The sequence below is a fragment of the Epargyreus clarus genome, unplaced genomic scaffold, assembly GCF_041222505.1.
Source record: "Epargyreus clarus isolate Ecla_fem2 unplaced genomic scaffold, WU_Ecla_fem_2.2 ptg000001l, whole genome shotgun sequence".
Taxonomy (NCBI): domain Eukaryota; kingdom Metazoa; phylum Arthropoda; class Insecta; order Lepidoptera; family Hesperiidae; genus Epargyreus; species Epargyreus clarus.
In genome coordinates, this window is record NW_027332209.1 from 59,624 (window position 1) to 78,309 (window position 18,686).

The 18,686-nt window shown below is 39.8% G+C and overlaps 1 protein-coding gene across 2 annotated transcripts; it reads left to right on the forward strand.

Moving 5' to 3' along the window:
- The first annotated feature begins 175 nt into the window (after positions 1-175).
- LOC140742323 (protein stoned-B) lies at positions 176-17,321 on the forward strand. 2 transcript variants are annotated; one of them, XM_073073235.1, is made up of 16 exons: positions 176-272; positions 1,287-3,617; positions 3,693-5,218; positions 5,313-5,481; positions 5,607-5,758; positions 5,915-6,083; positions 6,240-6,455; positions 6,707-6,851; positions 7,221-7,349; positions 7,755-7,860; positions 8,489-8,657; positions 9,673-9,787; positions 11,186-11,349; positions 12,502-12,656; positions 13,360-13,567; positions 14,113-17,321. In XM_073073235.1, exons 2-16 carry the CDS (start codon positions 1,318-1,320, stop codon positions 14,249-14,251), a joined length of 5,862 nt encoding a protein of 1,953 aa, XP_072929336.1. In that variant the 5' UTR covers positions 176-272; positions 1,287-1,317; the 3' UTR covers positions 14,252-17,321. The 2 variants fall into 2 exon arrangements, with proteins under 2 accessions (XP_072929336.1, XP_072929327.1); XM_073073226.1 differs by lacking the exon at positions 176-272 and having other exon boundaries at positions 3,519-5,218; positions 5,918-6,083.
- The last annotated feature ends 1,365 nt before the right edge of the window (positions 17,322-18,686 follow it).

An 18,686-nucleotide genomic window follows, 5' to 3' on the forward strand; every position in this document is an offset into this window, starting at 1 on the left:
GTAACAAGTGGCCCAATGAGATCGGCGAGCGGAGACACTCGAAGTGGTCGGCGGCGCAGGGTGGGGGAGGACGGGGGAGCGCGGTCGAGGGCGGCGGCGGGCGGGCGAGGGCGGCGGAGGGCGGGCGAGGCTGCGCGCGCCGCGGCACCAGAGCGGTCGATACGCCGCCTCCGCGCTCCGCTCCGCGCCCGGCCGTCGCCAGTTCCGAGCAGCAGGCGCCCCGAGCGCACCGTACGTACCGAGCCCGTGTCTATCCGTGTGTTGCGATGAAGGTATAGAAGCCCTCTATCCGTAGCGCGCTAGTGTTATGACTTAGCTGTAGGTAGCGGCGGCGGCGGTCCCGGTACGTGTCCGTAGCTAGCCGCTATGTGTGTGTCCGGCGCGCCGCCCGGGGCCTCGCCCTTCCTCCACCATCACCGCACGCCCGCCGGCTCTCTCAGTCCTCTGCATGCCTGAATGTTCTATCTGCGTCGAATAGCCGATCACTCGTCACCGCTTCCTCAAATTCACCCTTTTACGACCTTTTGTAGCTATTGTTCACCATATTTACTTAATTGATGTGTAGAGTATAATCAAAATAGACATAGGAACTTAATTACTCGTTTGTCATAGTATTAGTATTTACTAGAAACGTTGTTTTCTATCATATTGCATGGTCACACAGTTTATAAGGCGCAGGAAAACCATAACCATAAGACTCGGAACTTACAATAAAGAACGCTAGCCGATCAATAGGATAACAGCGTAGGTGGTCTACTTACCTACCTACTATGACTTGCGCCCTTAACTTTTCGACTCCATCCGGTTGTCTGCAAGTATTATCTAGAGCCTACATCTTTCTCGAATGCAATCGTACGTCATTGATCGTAAGAAATTATGACGAAACTGGATGACATCCAGCGCCATTTTTATATTTGTGCTGTTAAGATAACACTTGATTTAAAATTTATAAACTTGTAAACCTTATGAAATATAAATATCATTATATTATAATTTTGTTGATTCTTCAAATACTTCCGTGGAAAACTAATTTTTAAGTATTAGAAATCAGTACTCAATTAAAAAGATTGGATTTGGATTAGATAGTCATACTTTGGTTGTAAATAATACTTAAAATATCTGATATTAATAACAAAATCTTCATAATTATTGAAATGTACCTACATTTATTCCAACATTTCTCAAAACCTACATGCCGAATATTGACTAACTTATGTAACACAAATATCATGATTATATTAACGAATGATAGCGCTTCGAGCATAATCTATTTGTTTTTGTTTCAGCAACGCAAACCGAAGTCGGCAAACTCGTATAATGCTAAAATTACCCAAAGGTCTTAAAAAGAAGAAAAAAGGAAAAAAATCCAAGCGTAAAGAAGAGGAACTTTTTACCGAAGAAGAGTTAGAGAAATATAGAAGAGAACATCAACAGCAACCAGAGGAAAACGGAGAAGCAGCATCTAAAGAAAATGAAGAATGGTCCAAATTTAAGGATTTAACAACAGGAATCGACTCTGTGCTTAAGAAAACTCAGGGCGATTTAGACCGAATTAAATCAACTTCCTTTTTTCAACGCATTCCAGCTGGCCCCAAGGAAGTCGAACCCGTTGAAAAGGAAAAGCCACACAGGCCGGTAGTTGAAATCACTGAAGCTGATTTTCCACACTTAGTCCAAGCTGCTGCGGCTGAAGCGGACGACGGAGACAAAAGCGATTACGGGATAACTGACGACGAGTCCGAGGAAGAAGACCAAGACGACATCTTTGATACATCTTACGTTGATGCAGTTGAACGTGGTGAAGTGAAACTCGCCTATGTTCCCGATTCACCCGAAGATTTTCAGGATGACGACATATTCGACACTTCCCACGTTGACGCTTTAATTAAAGGACAAGAAGGGAAAAGTTCTAAAGGCAAAAAAGCCTTAGATATTGGAGTTGCAGTTGAGGTTCTTACAGGACGTATAGATAATGTGACTGTAACGACCACAAAACGATCAAAAAGAGTAATACCTGGAGATTTATTACTTGAAAGTGTTGATGCGGAAACTTTGCCTGTTAACGTAACAGCAAAAGCACCTGAACCGGTTGAAAAAAGTATTTTAGATGCTGATGAGGACATACCGATTACTACACCTATAGACCTCAGTGTATCTTTACATACAACTCTTCTACAACAAGCCAAAAAGAGTTGCGAGGAAAAGCCAACTGATATTGATAATTCTAACGAAGTCGCCGTTGAGGAGGAAGAAGTAGATGAATTTACTTTATTGGCGGCGGAATCTTTAGAAGCAAAAACAGAAGTTGCAAAAATCGAGGAAAGTGAAATAAAAGTTGAGCCTGTTTTACAAGAATCTTGGTCTGCGTTCGAAGCAGATAAGAACGAATCTGTATTCGCAGATTGCATCGCTGAAGACCAATTTGATGTAATAGATCCCTATATTGATCAAGACGATCCTTTTGATACAAGTTTTGCGGATGCTGTTATTCCTTCTACGAACTTAAATAACGTAAAACAAGAACCTGTTATATTAGAGGATGATGATGATTTTGATCCACGTGCAGAGGAGGTGCAAATAAAATTAAATAACAGGAGAAAATCATCTGTTCGGATTCATTTGACTGATCCTTCTGGTGAGAGGGAGTCTATAACATCGGATGATATAATTGAAAAAGAAGTAAATCATACCCCACGGGATTTGCTTGGAGGTAGTACCACTGATTTGACACAATTAGGTGACTCGCCATTAGATCCAGTTGATGTAAACAGTGGTGAAATTGATCCATTTGACACGACAATCGTTGATAAAATTGTAGCACCGGGAAAGGTTGAATTAAAGTTACTGGAACAAGAACTCATTGAATCTTCTCCTGCTCCAATTCCTATTTTCAGGGTCCCAAGTGACCCCGATTTTGACCCTCGAGCGGACGAACCAAAGAAAACAGAAAGACGAGCATCTCGACCTGAAAATCTCACTGTCAGCAAAAGTGTAGTCTTTAATGTTGATGGTGTAGAAAATCCTGACCTTGACTTAAAAACAAAAACTTCTAAACCTTTAACACCATATTATACCAGAGAACGTTCAATTACTGAAGACAAAGACGAAGAAACAGAAAGTGCTGATAAATTACCCGAAGGATTAACGAGGACTCATTCTGACGAAGACCTAGCGCCTAATATTTCATTTCAAACTAAAAGGAGGTATTCTGAGTTTCAGAAACCTTCTCACGTCAAAGTTAACCTAAGAGCCTGTGACCTTCTCCACGGTGAAAATACCGAAATACCCGTGAAAGTATTAACACCATCGGGACCTTTGCCAACACAAGACATCTTAGAAGAGTCGGAAACTGACCCTTTTGATACATCTTTTGCTTCTAATATCGAACCTAGTAAAACGGAATTGAAGTTATTGGCAAAAGAGTTTTCCTGTGAGGAATCGAACGATTTTCGTTCATCAGGTGGAGATCCAGACTTTTTGGAACCTTCTGACGATATATTTCAAGTAAAAGCTCTTACGCCTGAACCTTCCGACGTCAACCGAGTTCCAGAAGAAGATTTTGATCCATTTGATACATCTTTCGCAGGAGATCTTAATCCGGGTCGGACCGAACTCAAATTACTAGAATCAGAATTTTTGAATTAAAAGAAAAATTTGAAGATAGTAAAAATGGCTTTCAATCCGTTCTTAAGTATGAATGAACCAGCAGCTCCAGTTACAACGGATGTACTTAATCCTTTTATGATGTCTGATGCAGAACCCGCAGAAGCATTTACCGGTGATAATCCTTTTGCTGCCAGTAACCCATTCTCTGACTTTGGAGGAGGGTATGAGCCACCAGCTGGTGATACTGTACCGGTTGACATATTTGGTACCGCCGATCCTTCAGGTATTGGTGCAAAACAATTTGAAGAAACTCCTACGTTAAATGTTTTTGACAATCAATTAATGGAAAGTGATAAACTGGTAAAACCAACCGAACTCGAACTTGTATCTACATTAGTAGACTCAGATTTCACACAAGCGGCCGATACGCACGAGGTTCAACCGCCAGCTCGTCCGTTACCGCCGGAAACGCAAAACTTAATTCTGAGTGTTACCGGACAAATGGAATTCACTAGTACTCATTTATTAGATCGGATTCCACCAACACGTACTCCTAGCCCAGTATCGGTGAGAGATATACACTCACCAAGCCCTACACCGGAACCGGATTTACTGGAAGATCCAGTGGTTCCCGAATCTACCGATCTAAATCGTAACAAAGCGGCACCAGCGCGTCCTCCTCCAGCGCGCCCGCCTCGTCCTGCGCCACCCAATGCGCCCCCACCGCGGCCACAAGCTCCGCCACAGATACCACAAGCGCCAGCGGACGATATTAACCTATTCGACGCGCCCGTCCCTGTGGTAGTAAAACCAACAAAAGAAGCAATTTTAAGCCTGTATTCTGCACCCAAGAAAGAGGAGAAACCTATAGATTTTCTAAGTGATGACATTTTGGAAAATATCCCTGCAGATACAGATATGCCGCCTCCTAACGTATTAACCTCGTCAGTAACGTCAGTTACTAACGAACACACAGAATTACTTTTTAACCAGACTCCAGCTAGCGCAACAGAGGTCGGAGTTATTTCTTCAGATACTAGTGCAACGAATGATTTATTTTCAAGTTCAGTTAATCCTGTTGAAGATACAAGTGCGCCAATGGATTGTACAGAACCTTCGGGGGAAGAATTCGCTCCTGCAACTCCTGTTGCTCCTGTGCCAATGAACTCTTCACCGTTCGCTGATGACACGGATATGACGGCCCAGACACCACAAGCAGTTGAAAGTGAGAAAAATCCATTTGAAACTGCCGAAGTAGATGACAATATTACAATGCTTGATAACCAAAATATTTTCGGAATGCCAACTAACGACGTATTCATGGCGTCTGAAACAGACTCGCAAGTCAATATTGAAGAAAGCTCACTGCCAAAAGCAAGTTCTGAGATTTCTGATATGGATGCATTTAGTACTGAACCCGTAAAAACATTCGATACTGCACAATCTAACATATTTGACACAAATCAAATTGATATTCCCAACGAACAAGTATCGAATTTGGGATGGGATACTGGAGACGAGATGACCCAAGAAGCGTTCCCCGAGTCGCAGGATGCTTTTGATGCCTTTTCTGCTAAATTTGATTCTGCTCCAATTAATCATATGAACACAGGTAAGTTTAAGAGCAAGTATTATAATAATTTATACACCGAAACATTGAAAGGTTAATATGCTGAATATTTATAAATCGATTTCTCATTACTTAGATGCATGGGGTGATGATGGAAGCTCTGATTTGGGACCTGGAGGTTTTGAAGCCGAAGCATTCGATCCATTTTTGAGCATGGGTGCGCCGCCTCCTCCCGCCGCCACTCCGCGGCTCGATCATCAGGACTCCCGCGATTCTATTGATGACACCTTCTCGGTGTTTATTAGGTAAGCTTAATATCGTCTAACAAAAAATATGTCAAAATTTTCTATCTTTCATATTGAACACCATTTACTTACCAATCCCTCGGCACCCTTTTTTATTTTGCATGAATTATTTTTGCGGTTTGTAGGCCTAAGGAAAATGAATCAGGTGTGCAAGAATCAGCTGTTCCAGTGTTAGCTCCACCACCTCGCCCTCAAGCGCTACCGGAGTCACCGCGCGTAAATCCTTTCGACAAAAGCGGATTCGATCAGATGCCGGCTAGTGTTGAACCTGAAGCAGGTACCTACAAGAACTTTATTTATAATATTTGTAGCGTTACTTCATTATTTTTGTATATTAAGTATTTAATTTTGATTTACCTTGAGTACTCTATACTAAGTTTTTACTCTTCGCTTATCAAATAATAACATTTAAAATCCATTCTTTGTAATATAGCAGAAGACGAGCGGCGGCGTACAGGCAGCGGCGGTGAAACACCTCCGACGCCCTTATTTGACGAAGATGTTTCTGTTCCATTGGAAGACTTTCCACGCACCAAGTACACAGGCCCCGGCTGGGAAATGCATTTGCGACAACCTAACAAAAAGAAAATCACTGGGCAAAGGTAATAATTGCATTATCCCATAATTGTGTCCATTAAATGTGTAGGATTTAAAAGCGTTAAGCAGGTAAACAGTGTCTGTCTAAAGCTTTCTTAAAAATTAGATTGAAGCGAAAACATCGTGTTCCGTTGTGTAAATGTTCCGAAATCATTGTGTAGGTTCTGGAAGAAGATTTTCGTGCGGCTAACATACCAGGGTGACAACCCGGTGGTGCAGTTACTAAACTCGGCCACCGACAAGGAGCCCTTCCAGGAGCTGCCGCTGCAGGCCTGCTACTCTGTGTCGGAGGTGGGCGCACAGCAGTTCGACCAGTTCGGCAAGATCTTCACCGTTAAGCTACAATACGTCTTTTACAAGGAACGTCCAGGAGTACGGTAGGTGTATCATTAGGAACTGCATTGTTATGTAATAATTAATTAGATATTTAAGTATATTTCAGCATATTGTCTTGTGATTTATTCCTGAATAAAAAGAAGTAACAGGTCGAAACGTAAAATGAGATTTGCAAAGATGGATATCATAATAACTTAACATCACAAACACATCATGTGTTGTATGATGTTTGTAAGTACTTACGTGTTTTTTCTTTGAAATTCCTTTAACGAGGCATCCTATTTCCATGTAGTCCAGGACAGGTGACTAAGGCAGAGCGCATCACGAACAAGCTGTCGCAGTTCGCCGCGTATGCCATCCAGGGAGATTACCAAGGTGTCAAGGAGTTTGGGAGTGACTTGCGGAAATTGGGCCTACCTGTAGAACATGCACCTCAAGTAATGATTCATTTCAAAAATATTTCTGTATATTTGGTTACTAAGGTAGAGTTAAGAACATAAAATAAATATAAGAAATTATTATATTTATCAGACTTGGGAGACAGGAGGTATTTTTTTTCAGTTGAGTAATATTTTATCGGAATCTATTTATTACTCTTCTAACTTCCTCTAACTGCCTACTTTTGACATATACTTAAACGGGGTCTTTAGAAGGGTCAAGATCTTTGTAACTTTTAGATTAATACTTTAGCTAGGTGTTGATAGATTTCACTCACCGTAACTCGTAATATAACGTGTTTGTGAAGGCTTCCTCCCTTAGGTCTTTCTGAGACTTGATGAGGATATTAAAATGTGTGGTGTTGGCAGGTGTCGCAGCTGTTCAAGGTGGGGTCGCTGTCGTACGAGGACGTGAAGCAGTTCTCGTGCTGCGTGGAGGAGGCGCTGTTCCGCCTCTCCGCGCACCGCGACCGCGCGCTCACATACAAGATGGAAGAGGTGATTGGCCACTCTGTTAGATCCTTATGATTTTTAATATAATATACCTGTATTAAAATGCAGTAAGCTTTAAGCATAACAGATATCAAGAAAAAACACTCATAAGAAAAGAAATGGACTGGAAACATAAAAATATGGTGAAATGAAGAAGTATGAAATTATTTAATTTATTTAATAATATGATAATGTCGTGTCTTTATGAAGTGTCAAATATTTTGTAGACCTAATAACTTTTTAATACAAAGAGCATTTTAGCATTTTTTAATTAATTTCTTATGAAAATAAACAATCTCAATGAAAGAAGTTATAAATCTGGAACTGCTTGATTGAAGGTATCTTCGACAGAATAAGTATCTAATTACTTAGAATAAGAAATAATGTGGACCTGGCGTGTATGGTGGACAGGTTCAAATAACGGCGGTGGACGAGCTGTGGGTGGAGCAGGACGCGGACGGCGCCGTCACCAAGCAGATCGCGCGCGTCAGGCTCTTCTTCCTCGGCTTCCTTAGTGGTCAGTACCATGTAAAAAACAACATCATCAAATTTCGCCAATATATAGAAAAGTCGCGATATATGAACATTTCCGTAAGATATTTTATATCACGGCGTGCGTAAATTGACGTTTTACGCACGCTTCGCGTGCGCAAAACCCCCATTTCCGACCCCGTAATATAAAATTTTATACAACACGCGGACGAAAAATGTTTTTCTGACTCGTGTGATTGCAGTCCTCGCCTGCGGCTCGGCCTGCAAACTCACACTTGTCAGAAAAAAATTTTTCGTCCTCGTATTGTAATGTACTATTACGTGTAAATTTTTTGTCTTACTACCAATTGAGTAAGCAATAGGTACTTAACTGCAAAATTAAGCAATTTCATCGTGATTACTATGTATTTAATCAGTTCAAAATATTTCTTATATCAAATTTCTTCAAAGACTGAAATAACAAACAATTCTAATTAAAACACATAACCTTTCTGAAAAAAGTAGCCTGTCACAGTTTACACGATATTAACGACACCTCATATGTTAAAATCCGGGAAGCCGTTTGAACTGTAAGGTGTACCAAAGCTTGCGACATACCTATGCTCGAAAATATTACCATCTACTGTCGGGTAAATAAGGAATGTTGTATGAAGGCATGCCGGACGTGGAGCTGGGGGTGAACGACCTGCGGCGGCAGGGGCGCGAGGTGGTGGGCCGCCACGACATCATCCCGGTGGCCACGGAGGAGTGGATCCGCGTCGAGGACGTGGAGTTCCACGCTTGCGTGCAGCCGGATGCCTTCCACGAGTCGCAGATTATCAAGTACGTCACCAATTCACACATACGGTTCAACTCCCTTAGCACCAACGCCTATTTCTGCCTTATAACAGCAGTGTTAAGCACTGCTGTGTTCTGGTTTGAAGGGTGTGGTAAGGGAGACATACTTTTCAGAGGCGTTCCAGCTTAGTCCTCAGGGGTAGAGGCGCATCTGGAGGCCGACCTCCGGTACGAATATCTAATCCTATCTGGAGTCGATTACAGATGTCGATGGGCGGCAGTAGCCACTTACCATCAGGTGGACTGCGTGCTCGTCTGCTACTCCATATTACAAAAAAAATCATGCTCTACAAAGTCATAGCTCTACATAGTCGTCTTAAATTGAGATCTTTTCTGTTTTTACTCTTTTACCGTCTTTTTAAAGTTTGTAATGTACAATCTTCTCACTTTTATTAGTAAAATTAGAAGTCTGCAGGTATCTTGTTTTATCTATTGTGGAAAGAAGAAAAGTATATGAATATTTTTGATTATGATAGAAACCTTTCAATAATTTGCTATAGTGTATAACTAAAACATTTGAAGATCGTTTGCACGTCATACTATATTATGTTCTTATGTACGGAATAAATATTTCGTTTTAGTATCGACCTATTATTGCATTCGCGTACTATTATAGTTGTCGTCTCTACATGATTGAAACCTCAATAAAATTACTTCTTTCTTTATTTTATCCTTAAGGAGATTTTAAGGATATTTATAATATTGCTAAAAGCTAAACACAATTGCTAAAAAAGGTCGTCAGAACCAAACAATCAAAGGTTACCGAATCACAGGCGTACTTTTTACACTGGGGGCCTCCATTCAACATACCGTCTGCCGGCCTCCGACGACCTTCGTCCGCAACTGCCATTTGTTTTATTTATTATTAATCTTTTACACAATTTAAGTAGCTAAATGTTACAATCACTTCCAAAGAATTTAAGTGGGAATTTAGGTAATAGTGATCCGTCGGTTCACTGGAAGGGTATGGAGGGTAGTGGTACATGTGAGGTGTGTTCAGGTTCAAGCCGCCGGACGCGTGCTACATCGAGCTGCTGCGGTTCCGCGTGCGGCCGCCGCGCAACCGCGAGCTGCCGCTGCAGCTGAAGGCCGTCTGGTGCGTCACCGGGAACAAGGTACGACGCTAAACCTCGCTCCACGAGACTCCACTGTGCATTACCCTTGCACAGTGGAGTCACAGAGTCAGTACTTAAAAATCGTTACGTCAATATATTTTTTTTATTTCCCACTCCTAAAGAAGTATGACTTCATTACAGATCGCCAGATGGATTTTTTAATATACTCATCGTTACTAGTGAATATTACATGTTTCCGTATTTATTTTAATAGTTATTTTTCATCACCAAATACAAATAAGAAATTTATCTATATTATGATATATATTATAGCAACAGTGATGTTGAAGCGTTGCCAGTCCATCTTTAGAATTAATAGGAGAAGAGAGTTGACGAATTCTAGCGTTAAGTAGGTGTGCAGGTTTTTATTGTAGGGATTATCGATTTTAGTTTGAGAAGTTTGGATCGGTTCCAAATATCAGATTGCGGTATTTGAATATTTTCTGTTTATATCATTTCTTGACAAAAATGTTAATCAATGTTTAAAATTAGATTGGATTGGATAGTCACAGATATTAAAATAATTGAATAAATTAACAAGAACTTGAAAAGAGTTTTACGCTAACATGGTTGCCTACATACGAGTAGTACGATTAACCGTAATTTCATGTCTTCGACGTATAACCCCCGTGTTTCATTTCAGTAGGGCTGAATTACCTATTAAGATAGGCAGCTTTCTACAGGTAAGCTGCAAACTTCACGTTCTGTGGGTTTCAAGATCCTTTAGATTGAATATTAATCAACTGAAGGCTTTGAAGTTATAGCGATGTCTGGGAGGGTCGGGAATTATATTAGAATGGATTTTCCAACTCTAATATCAATATAATTTAATTTGCAATGCTTTTGCAAGATTGCTTAGTTATAAATTAAATCTGGATTTCTTTTGCACATTACGTCTAAGATTACTTAAATTGTTGAATTACAGTAACTAGCCGGTTTTTTATAAATGCGGTAAATTCATATCAATCTATTATTCAAAAGATACAAATAGCATAATACTTACGTAGTAACTATTTATTAATCTATGATAATACTTAAGCGGAATGTTTACGTATACGACAAAAGCGAGGATTTTTAACAAATCTGATAATTTTCAATTCCAACCAAGGCTGTTTCAAATATAAATGCGGTAGAACCTAACATGGCTTGACAACATCGCTTCACTTACCTATATTATAAAAGTGTTAAACTTTGCTTTTTTATTCTGAAAGTATAAATTATAAAGATAGTAGTGACTTCTCATCACAAAGACACGTCCTTGTGATGAGAAGCCTCACGAGGCTCACGAGGTTCGTATGGTACTTCAGCTATCAAAAAATGTTAATTACAAATGCATTACTTCTCATCAAAAGAATGAGGCTCGTATGACACTTCAGTGAGGAGCATGTGTGTGTGCAGGTGGAGCTGCGCGCGGACGTGCTGGTGCCGGGCTTCGCGTCGCGCAAGCTGGGGCAGGTGCCGTGCGAGGACGTCGCCGTGCGCTTCCCCATCCCCGAGTGCTGGATCTACCTCTTCCGCGTCGAGAAGCACTTCCGATACGGCTCCGTTAAGTCTGCGCACAGGTAAACACGACACACACGAAACTCACACCCGCTTCACACACGGTCAGAGCAAACTTAGTTTATGATTTGTGGTCAGACATATTTAACGCACGAATCGGTCATAGGATTTATTAGCGACCAGTAACAAAATGAATATTTATTTGAAACAATGTACAGAAAGTGAGAAATGTGAAGGTAAAAAAATCTGACTAATTGAAAACCTCCTTTCGTTTAAGTCGTTTTTTAAGTCGATTAAAAAAGGTGGATATGACATGTTCTTCAAAATAGGTGCAAAAAGACCTCTCCTCCAATACCGGCGATGTATTGACGATTTCTCTCGTGTTACAAATGCCCATAGGCGATAGTAGCTATTTTCATCATGGCCTGCGTATAAATAATTACTTTTTATTTGAACTGAATATTATGTAACAAATCGTGTAGCTACTCTTCTCAAATATCTGTAACTCCGTTGCTGAAAACACATTGAATCTTAGGCTCAACGAAAAACATTTAACCCGTGACCTTAAGAAATATAAAACGAAGTTGAACTTTTAACCGTCTCTGCGAGGTTTTGTTCGGCGCGTAATGAGTTCTATTCAGTGTATTTCAAGACCCCTCGCGGAATGCCGACCACGTTAATAATGGGAAGATTGCTAGCGGGCTCTCCGTAATACATTGTATGTTGTGCTTTGTTACGAATAAAATTAAATCATTCTGCATTTCTGTAACCTTTAGTTGCTGTGAACTTTTACTTGTAAAAATATATCGGACGTAAGTATGCATATTATGAATTTAATTTCGAGGTTTCTATTAAATACTGTATTTATATATTATACACGTATGTACCTATCGATGTGTATGAATTATCAATACGTAACATCGCTTATCCTTGATAATATTTTCGAAGGTTGAAGAAGAATATCAAGTAGATAATTTCAGGTTTTAACTTCGAAAAGAGGAGGAGGTTCCGTGATCGGCTGTAGGTTTGTAATTTTTTCCTGGCTACATTCGGAAAGTATGACTAATTGACCTTGCGTAGCTAGTAAGTAGTTCGTATTATAAAAAATATTTTCTTAGTTAATTTGACCACAGTAGACATTGTGACGGACCACCGTAGACATTGTGACGGACCACCGTAGACATTGTGACCGACCACCGAATACATTGTTGCAGACGCACCGGCAAGATCAAGGGCATCGAGCGGTTCCTGGGCGCCGTGGACACGCTGCAGGAGTCGCTGATCGAGGTGACGTCGGGGCAGGCCAAGTACGAGCACCAGCACCGCGCCATCGTGTGGCGCATGCCGCGGCTGCCCAAGGAGGGACAAGGTTGGACTAACACTTAACCTTACCTACCCATTAACGGTTAAAAAATCACTTTATGATATGGATCTGCTTTCAGAAATGGGAAATTTTGCCGTCAAACAAAATAGCATCCTGTATTCTTATTGTTTTATATGAATAGTATGTTTTTCTTATCATACTTTTGAAACAGCAAAAACACACAGCAGCATTTAATAAATAGGTGTGACAGTGGTGCATCCGAAGTTGAATTACAAGGGGTTCTACAATATTTAAAACTAATTTGTAAACGACATTGTATCTAGGACACTAGTTTTCTATAGATCGATACAGAGTCGATTACATATAATGATTTGCAATAATTGCTCATCGTCAGAAAGATTACTAAAATGCTCGTTTGTTATTTCGACAAGAGGAATTTGCCTTTCAGAAATCACATCCAATTTTCAGTTTACAAATCACAACCAATTTGTAGATATTGATTTTTAATTTTTGCAATAATCATCATCAACTCATTACTGTCCCACTGCTGGGCGCGGGTCTCCTCATAATGAGAAGGATTAGGCCATAGTCCACCGCGCTGGCCAAGTGCGTATTGGTAGACTTCACATACCTTTGACATTTTTTTTATAAATCTCTCAGGTATGCAGGTTTTCAGCAAGCAAGTGATAATTAATTTTTGAAAGAAGGTAAGCGTGTGTATATCTACCTATCTTTGCGATGTCCCCAGGTGCGTACACGACACACAACCTGGTGTGCCGCATGGCGCTGACGTCGTACGACCAGGTGCCGGCGGAGCTGGCGCGCGTGGCCACGGTGGAGTTCACGATGCCCGCCACGCAGGTGTCGCACACCACCGTGCGCTCCGTCTCGCTGCAGAACCACGACGGCGAGCCCCCGGAGAAGTACGTGCGCTACCTCGCCAGGCACGAGTACACGTGAGTCGAATTTCATTACTAATGTGAGATGTACTTATCTAAACTACTTACTTTAAAAGTAAGTAAGTAAAATAATGATATTTTTTCTAGGAATTAAAAAAAATAAAAGATTGGATTAATTTACAAAGTATGGAATTTCTCCTGGTAAGTTTATTTAAACCTGTGGTAGGAGAGTCCGTTCTAATCTGTGGTCGCCTAGGTTGCTTAAATAAGGCGACCATAAGAGTATAGTTTTATTTCGTAGTCTCGGTTCAAAAATTTTTAGTAATCATCCAAAATTAATTAGTAAACGACGTTTGTTAGATTCAAGATATAAATTTTATTCTCTAAATTAGTATGCATTTATTAAGGCAATGGAAAGTTTAATAAAATAATTGCATCGTTAATTGATTTAGTTACACTCATTAAAATGATCTTAAAGCGTAAGCGTAAAATAAGTTTTAATCCTAAGGAATTTTTCAAAGGAAATACCCACTCAAGGATATAATGAAAGCTTCAATGCTGGTGATATTAGAGTAGCAAGTATAAGAGTGTCGTTGTTGCAGCGTGGGCATCGAGCGCACGTCCGGGCAGGCGGCGCCCGCGTACTCGCTCGCGGCCGCCAACCCCGCGCCCGCCGCGCCCCCCGCCCCCGCCGCGCCCGCCGCGCCCAGACCGCCCTCCTCAGACTCCGACTCTGACTAGAAACCACAACGGTCTCTACTCAACTCGTCAGACTAGCGTCGTAGCTAGGAACTCACGGCTCGGGACGTAACCTTCAGGGTGACGCAATTTGCCCAACAGACCCTAACTATGTAATATACGTGAGTCAGCAAAAACAATTCGTCACGATTTTCAAACTTGATTGATTAGGAAAATTCTCTTCACCTCGCTACAGCTATGACGCTACGAAGCTGCTACACGGCTACGCTCCTGTGCGCTACGACGTTGTCCCGGGCTAAAAGCTACGACTACGCGATTGTTGTAGACATGTACAGCTTTCTTCGGAGTTATAATCGAATGATTCAATAATTCGGCCTTTTATAGAGTTGTATTAGCAAAAATAACTTTTGCCCAGAATTGAAATTTATAAATACTCTTAACATAAAACCTGTATAAATAAGGTGTTACATAAAACGCTTCATGAGCCTATCAAGAAGCGACAGCGTCGGTTTAATGGATTTATTCAAGTTACTTTAATACTCAAAATTTGATACATCATTTAAAGGAAATGCTTTGTAAAGTTACGTAGATTTTTAAACCAAACATAGACACTATGATATTAAACATGATATAAATACCATCAAATTCTAAAATAATAAACAAAAATCAATCATAAAAATTACTCAATCTACATGATATACATACATACTTATAGAGAACTTCTTCACAGGCTCTACCGTTTCAAACTGTATTCAAGAACTTTTGACCATATTACTGCGCCTATCCATTGGAATGGTATCTTGAGGTCTAATTTTTTAAATGACAATATTTAGATTATTCATTACATTAAAATAAGCATAGAATTCGGCAGCTATTAAGAATTTTATGTACTAACACATTTACAAATTTGCTGGATATCCAGAACTCTTATATTTTCATACTAAAAGTGGTCTCAAATGTAAAGGACGTGTAGATAATGAAGTGGAATAAAGATGTAATCGGCATGACCATCGAAACGATGGTGAATATGACTCACATATTATAGACATTAATAAACATGTTACGATATCCTTTTAAGAATTTATCGCTCTGAAAATGTAATCACTGTTTCTGCAAAATTATACGTATTTAATGATTATAATATTATGAAGCTTGTAGAGCAACGGAAGGTCTGGCGACCGCGGACCCCCGCAGTGGCACCGCAGTGGCCACGTGGCATCTGTAAATAAGAATGTAAACTCACCAGAGAGCAAACATATTTTTACCATTTGTCCTGGTAGGTATATCCACACGGTACAAACGAAATTATTAGACAAATAATTATGGTATCCCGTATTACTGTTAAGAAAATTATCGTTATAAAAATATATTTAAACTTCCGAAGGATATTTAGGTACATTGACTCTACTTTCTGCACGTATTGTCCAACATGGCTATGAAATGCCGGCTGTATTCGTATTCTTTGCGATTTATTTGTAGGAATACTTGTATACATTTGTTCGTAAGATGAGGCCGCGTAGGTCGTTCACCGACACGTAGTGAGCAAAGAGAGTCGAGTGCATTGTACATAGACAATATTAACATTATAGAGTACAATAAGTTAGAGTAATGTTTCGCACGAAACTCCACCGATGTGTCTAGTCGAGTCTTCTATATCGATATCAATATTATATACTTATTTATTTAGCGGTATAGAGAGTATACCAGTATTTAAAGCGTAAATGTATGCTCGTATTAATGTGTATTTCGCAGTTTAACGTATAAATGAAGTGAGCATATCGTGTGTGAATTCCCCTCCGTTTGTAAGCTTGCGTAGGCGTTGATTCCATTAGTCAAATAGTAAAGAACCTACTTTCTGTGTTAATAAATTAATATCCAAACAGAAATTAATTTAGTTTTTTAATTTTAAATTAGGTATTTATTTTGTATCATTAGTATTCTACGGCAAATTATAATATTTTAAATTAGTTCTTTTTAGGAAATTATTTGTTATTCTCAAAGTATTGTTATATAATATGCAATATTAATATTGCACCACCGATTATATAAAGAAATTTAATATTATTTATTTCCCTTACGTATTTTACTTTAGAGTTAAGCCTCCAATTGTGTTAGACTAAGAAAGAGCCTTCTTACGCGCTGTCGCTCCGAACGGGCGAAGCATTTATTAGTGTAACTGATTTGGAGCAGGCTTTGATAGATCGAGAAATTGAAAATTCCACCTTAACATTAGCTTGGTTAATATGACAGCAAGCAGTCGTGCCGCGGCGGCGGCGCGGGGAGGCGGCAGTGGTCCTCACGGCCCACTACCAGTCATTGTGATATCATTTCCAACTTAGTTGTTGACGTTGTGTAGTTAAATATAGATGTTTAAGCAATACTAATTAGTTAAATGAAATACGTTTATTATTCTACATTATATTCATTATTACACTGAAAACGGTACGTTGAGCACAAAGTCCTACATAGCGTGCTATCCGAAGCGCCGTTTGCGAAAATATCAGCCGAAACTTATTGGAAGATGTGGTTCAGAAATATATTTGTGTCTAACGTTTATTAATTGTAGAGACATTCTGAGTTCAAACTGGCATATTCGTGTCTAAATATAAAATGAGTTTCCGCATTAAATCCGAGCTTCTTTTACCAAATCCTTACATAATGAACTTGCGTGACTCGGCGATGTAAATCGTCTCTGCTTCATTGATCAGTTCCATGCCAGCCTGAACTCGGACCCAGTATAACATGTACCTATATCTAACCTATTGCATGTAAGTTGTTGCCGTTCAAGATCACAATCTTTACTTGCAAGGAATACTGACTATATATAAGATATTATCATATTATATAAGAGCAATGACATTATATGGTTACCCGAGGATACGCAAATATAACATAGTTGTAAAAACCTCTATATAAACATAGATGTTCTATTGATTGTTGTGTCCTTGCCGCGCCGCCCACCGCCCGCCCGTCGTCGGCGCCGGGCGCGGCCCGCCCGGACCGCTCACCCGGCCCGCCCGGACCGACCAACCGGCCCGCCCGGGCCGCCAGGCGAGGCGCGCGGCTGGACCACCCTATGTTTTGTTGTCAATAAAATTACTGCAATTGTGAATTATTGTATCATTTATATTCCTGTTTACTAATACCCAAAACGTTAATAATTAATTAAGAAAAAATCAATTTCGAGAATGTACTTTTTGAAGATGATATAGACAAGAATAAGATTTCATGATTATCATAATTACATAATTTGACTGTTCGCATAACATTAAATGTGTGTAACATTACAATTGTTCAAAATTAAAAGTATAAATAAAAAAGGGCTTGTAAGCACTCCCTGTACTACGTCACTTGATTAAGTTATATTGATAATCATTTTTCTAAAACCTTTGAAAAAATAAGCAGCTTTGTAGATATGAAACAATATAAGACTTGGATAAATCCAAATATTACACACTCCGAAGTCTCGGATCCATGTACTTAAATATTATAACAAGCACAGGAACTGTTTGAAGTTGTAACATGTACAATGTCCTAGTTCGATTACGAGTTTTCCAGAAAAACAACAAAACTAAAACAAGATTGAAAACGGGTCCGTCTTTGTTATTCGTTTTTGTTGTTAAATATTTCGAAATAATTTAATTTTCTAATACAATAATGTTAACGGTATGACTACGAGTATTGAATATTCTTACCCTATCTTTATCATGTTCTTGAAAGAAGAGCAATTATTCCTTCATTTTTAATTCAATGTACTGCATAACATACAAAATCGGGAAACACGTTAAGGCTGTATACACACGAACTAGTACTTTTTATGGAGAATTGACGTAACACGGAATTATGTGAGCCAAGAGAATTATAAATTGTAAAAGCCTTTCCAGGAATATAATTTTTTTTTTTCAAGAAGTAAAAAAATGAACCCCGTTAAAGTTATTTTTTATAGTGAAACACATCAGAATTTTGTATCATCCCTTATTTATGACAGAACCGGAAATCGATAGAGAAATTTAGAATACAGTAAATTAATTTAGTATAAAGTAATACTAGGTCCTATTAAAGAGAAACTACTTAGGATGTTACTAGTACGTGATATTATGTTCTGAATGTACTGAATGGCAGAATCCTTCTTATGGTTATTGTACCATCAAAAACATAGAAAATACAATGTAGACCACAGAAATACAGGTCTGTGATGTAGAGTCTTGTATAATCATAAAATAAACCTTTTGGCGCAATATCTTCCGCTTTTTTTTTTAAATTGGTGCAACATCTTATTTATAACAGATTATAATGATAAGAAAATAATGTTGTGTGTCCCAGGGTTTACAATATCTGTGTCAATAATGTCAAAGCAACAAGAGTTCGGAGAGAGGGGCACTGCGCGTGCGTGCGGCGGGCGCAGGCGCGGTGCGGCGGGGCGCCGGGGGGCCGGGGTCGGGGGTCGGGGGGTGCGGCGCGCGGGGGGCCGGCGCGG

What these genes read in the sequence shown, in the direction of transcription:
- LOC140742323 (XM_073073235.1), top strand. Translation starts at nt 1,318, where the DNA reads ATGCTAAAATTACCCAAAGGTCTTAAAAAGAAGAAAAAAGGAAAAAAA. An exon ending in CTGTAGAACATGCACCTCAA is followed by an intron (nt 6,852 to 7,220) that starts GTAATGATTCAT and finishes TGGTGTTGGCAG; the next exon opens with GTGTCGCAGCTGTTCAAGGT. An exon ending in GCTGCCCAAGGAGGGACAAG is followed by an intron (nt 12,657 to 13,359) that starts GTTGGACTAACA and finishes CGATGTCCCCAG; the next exon opens with GTGCGTACACGACACACAAC.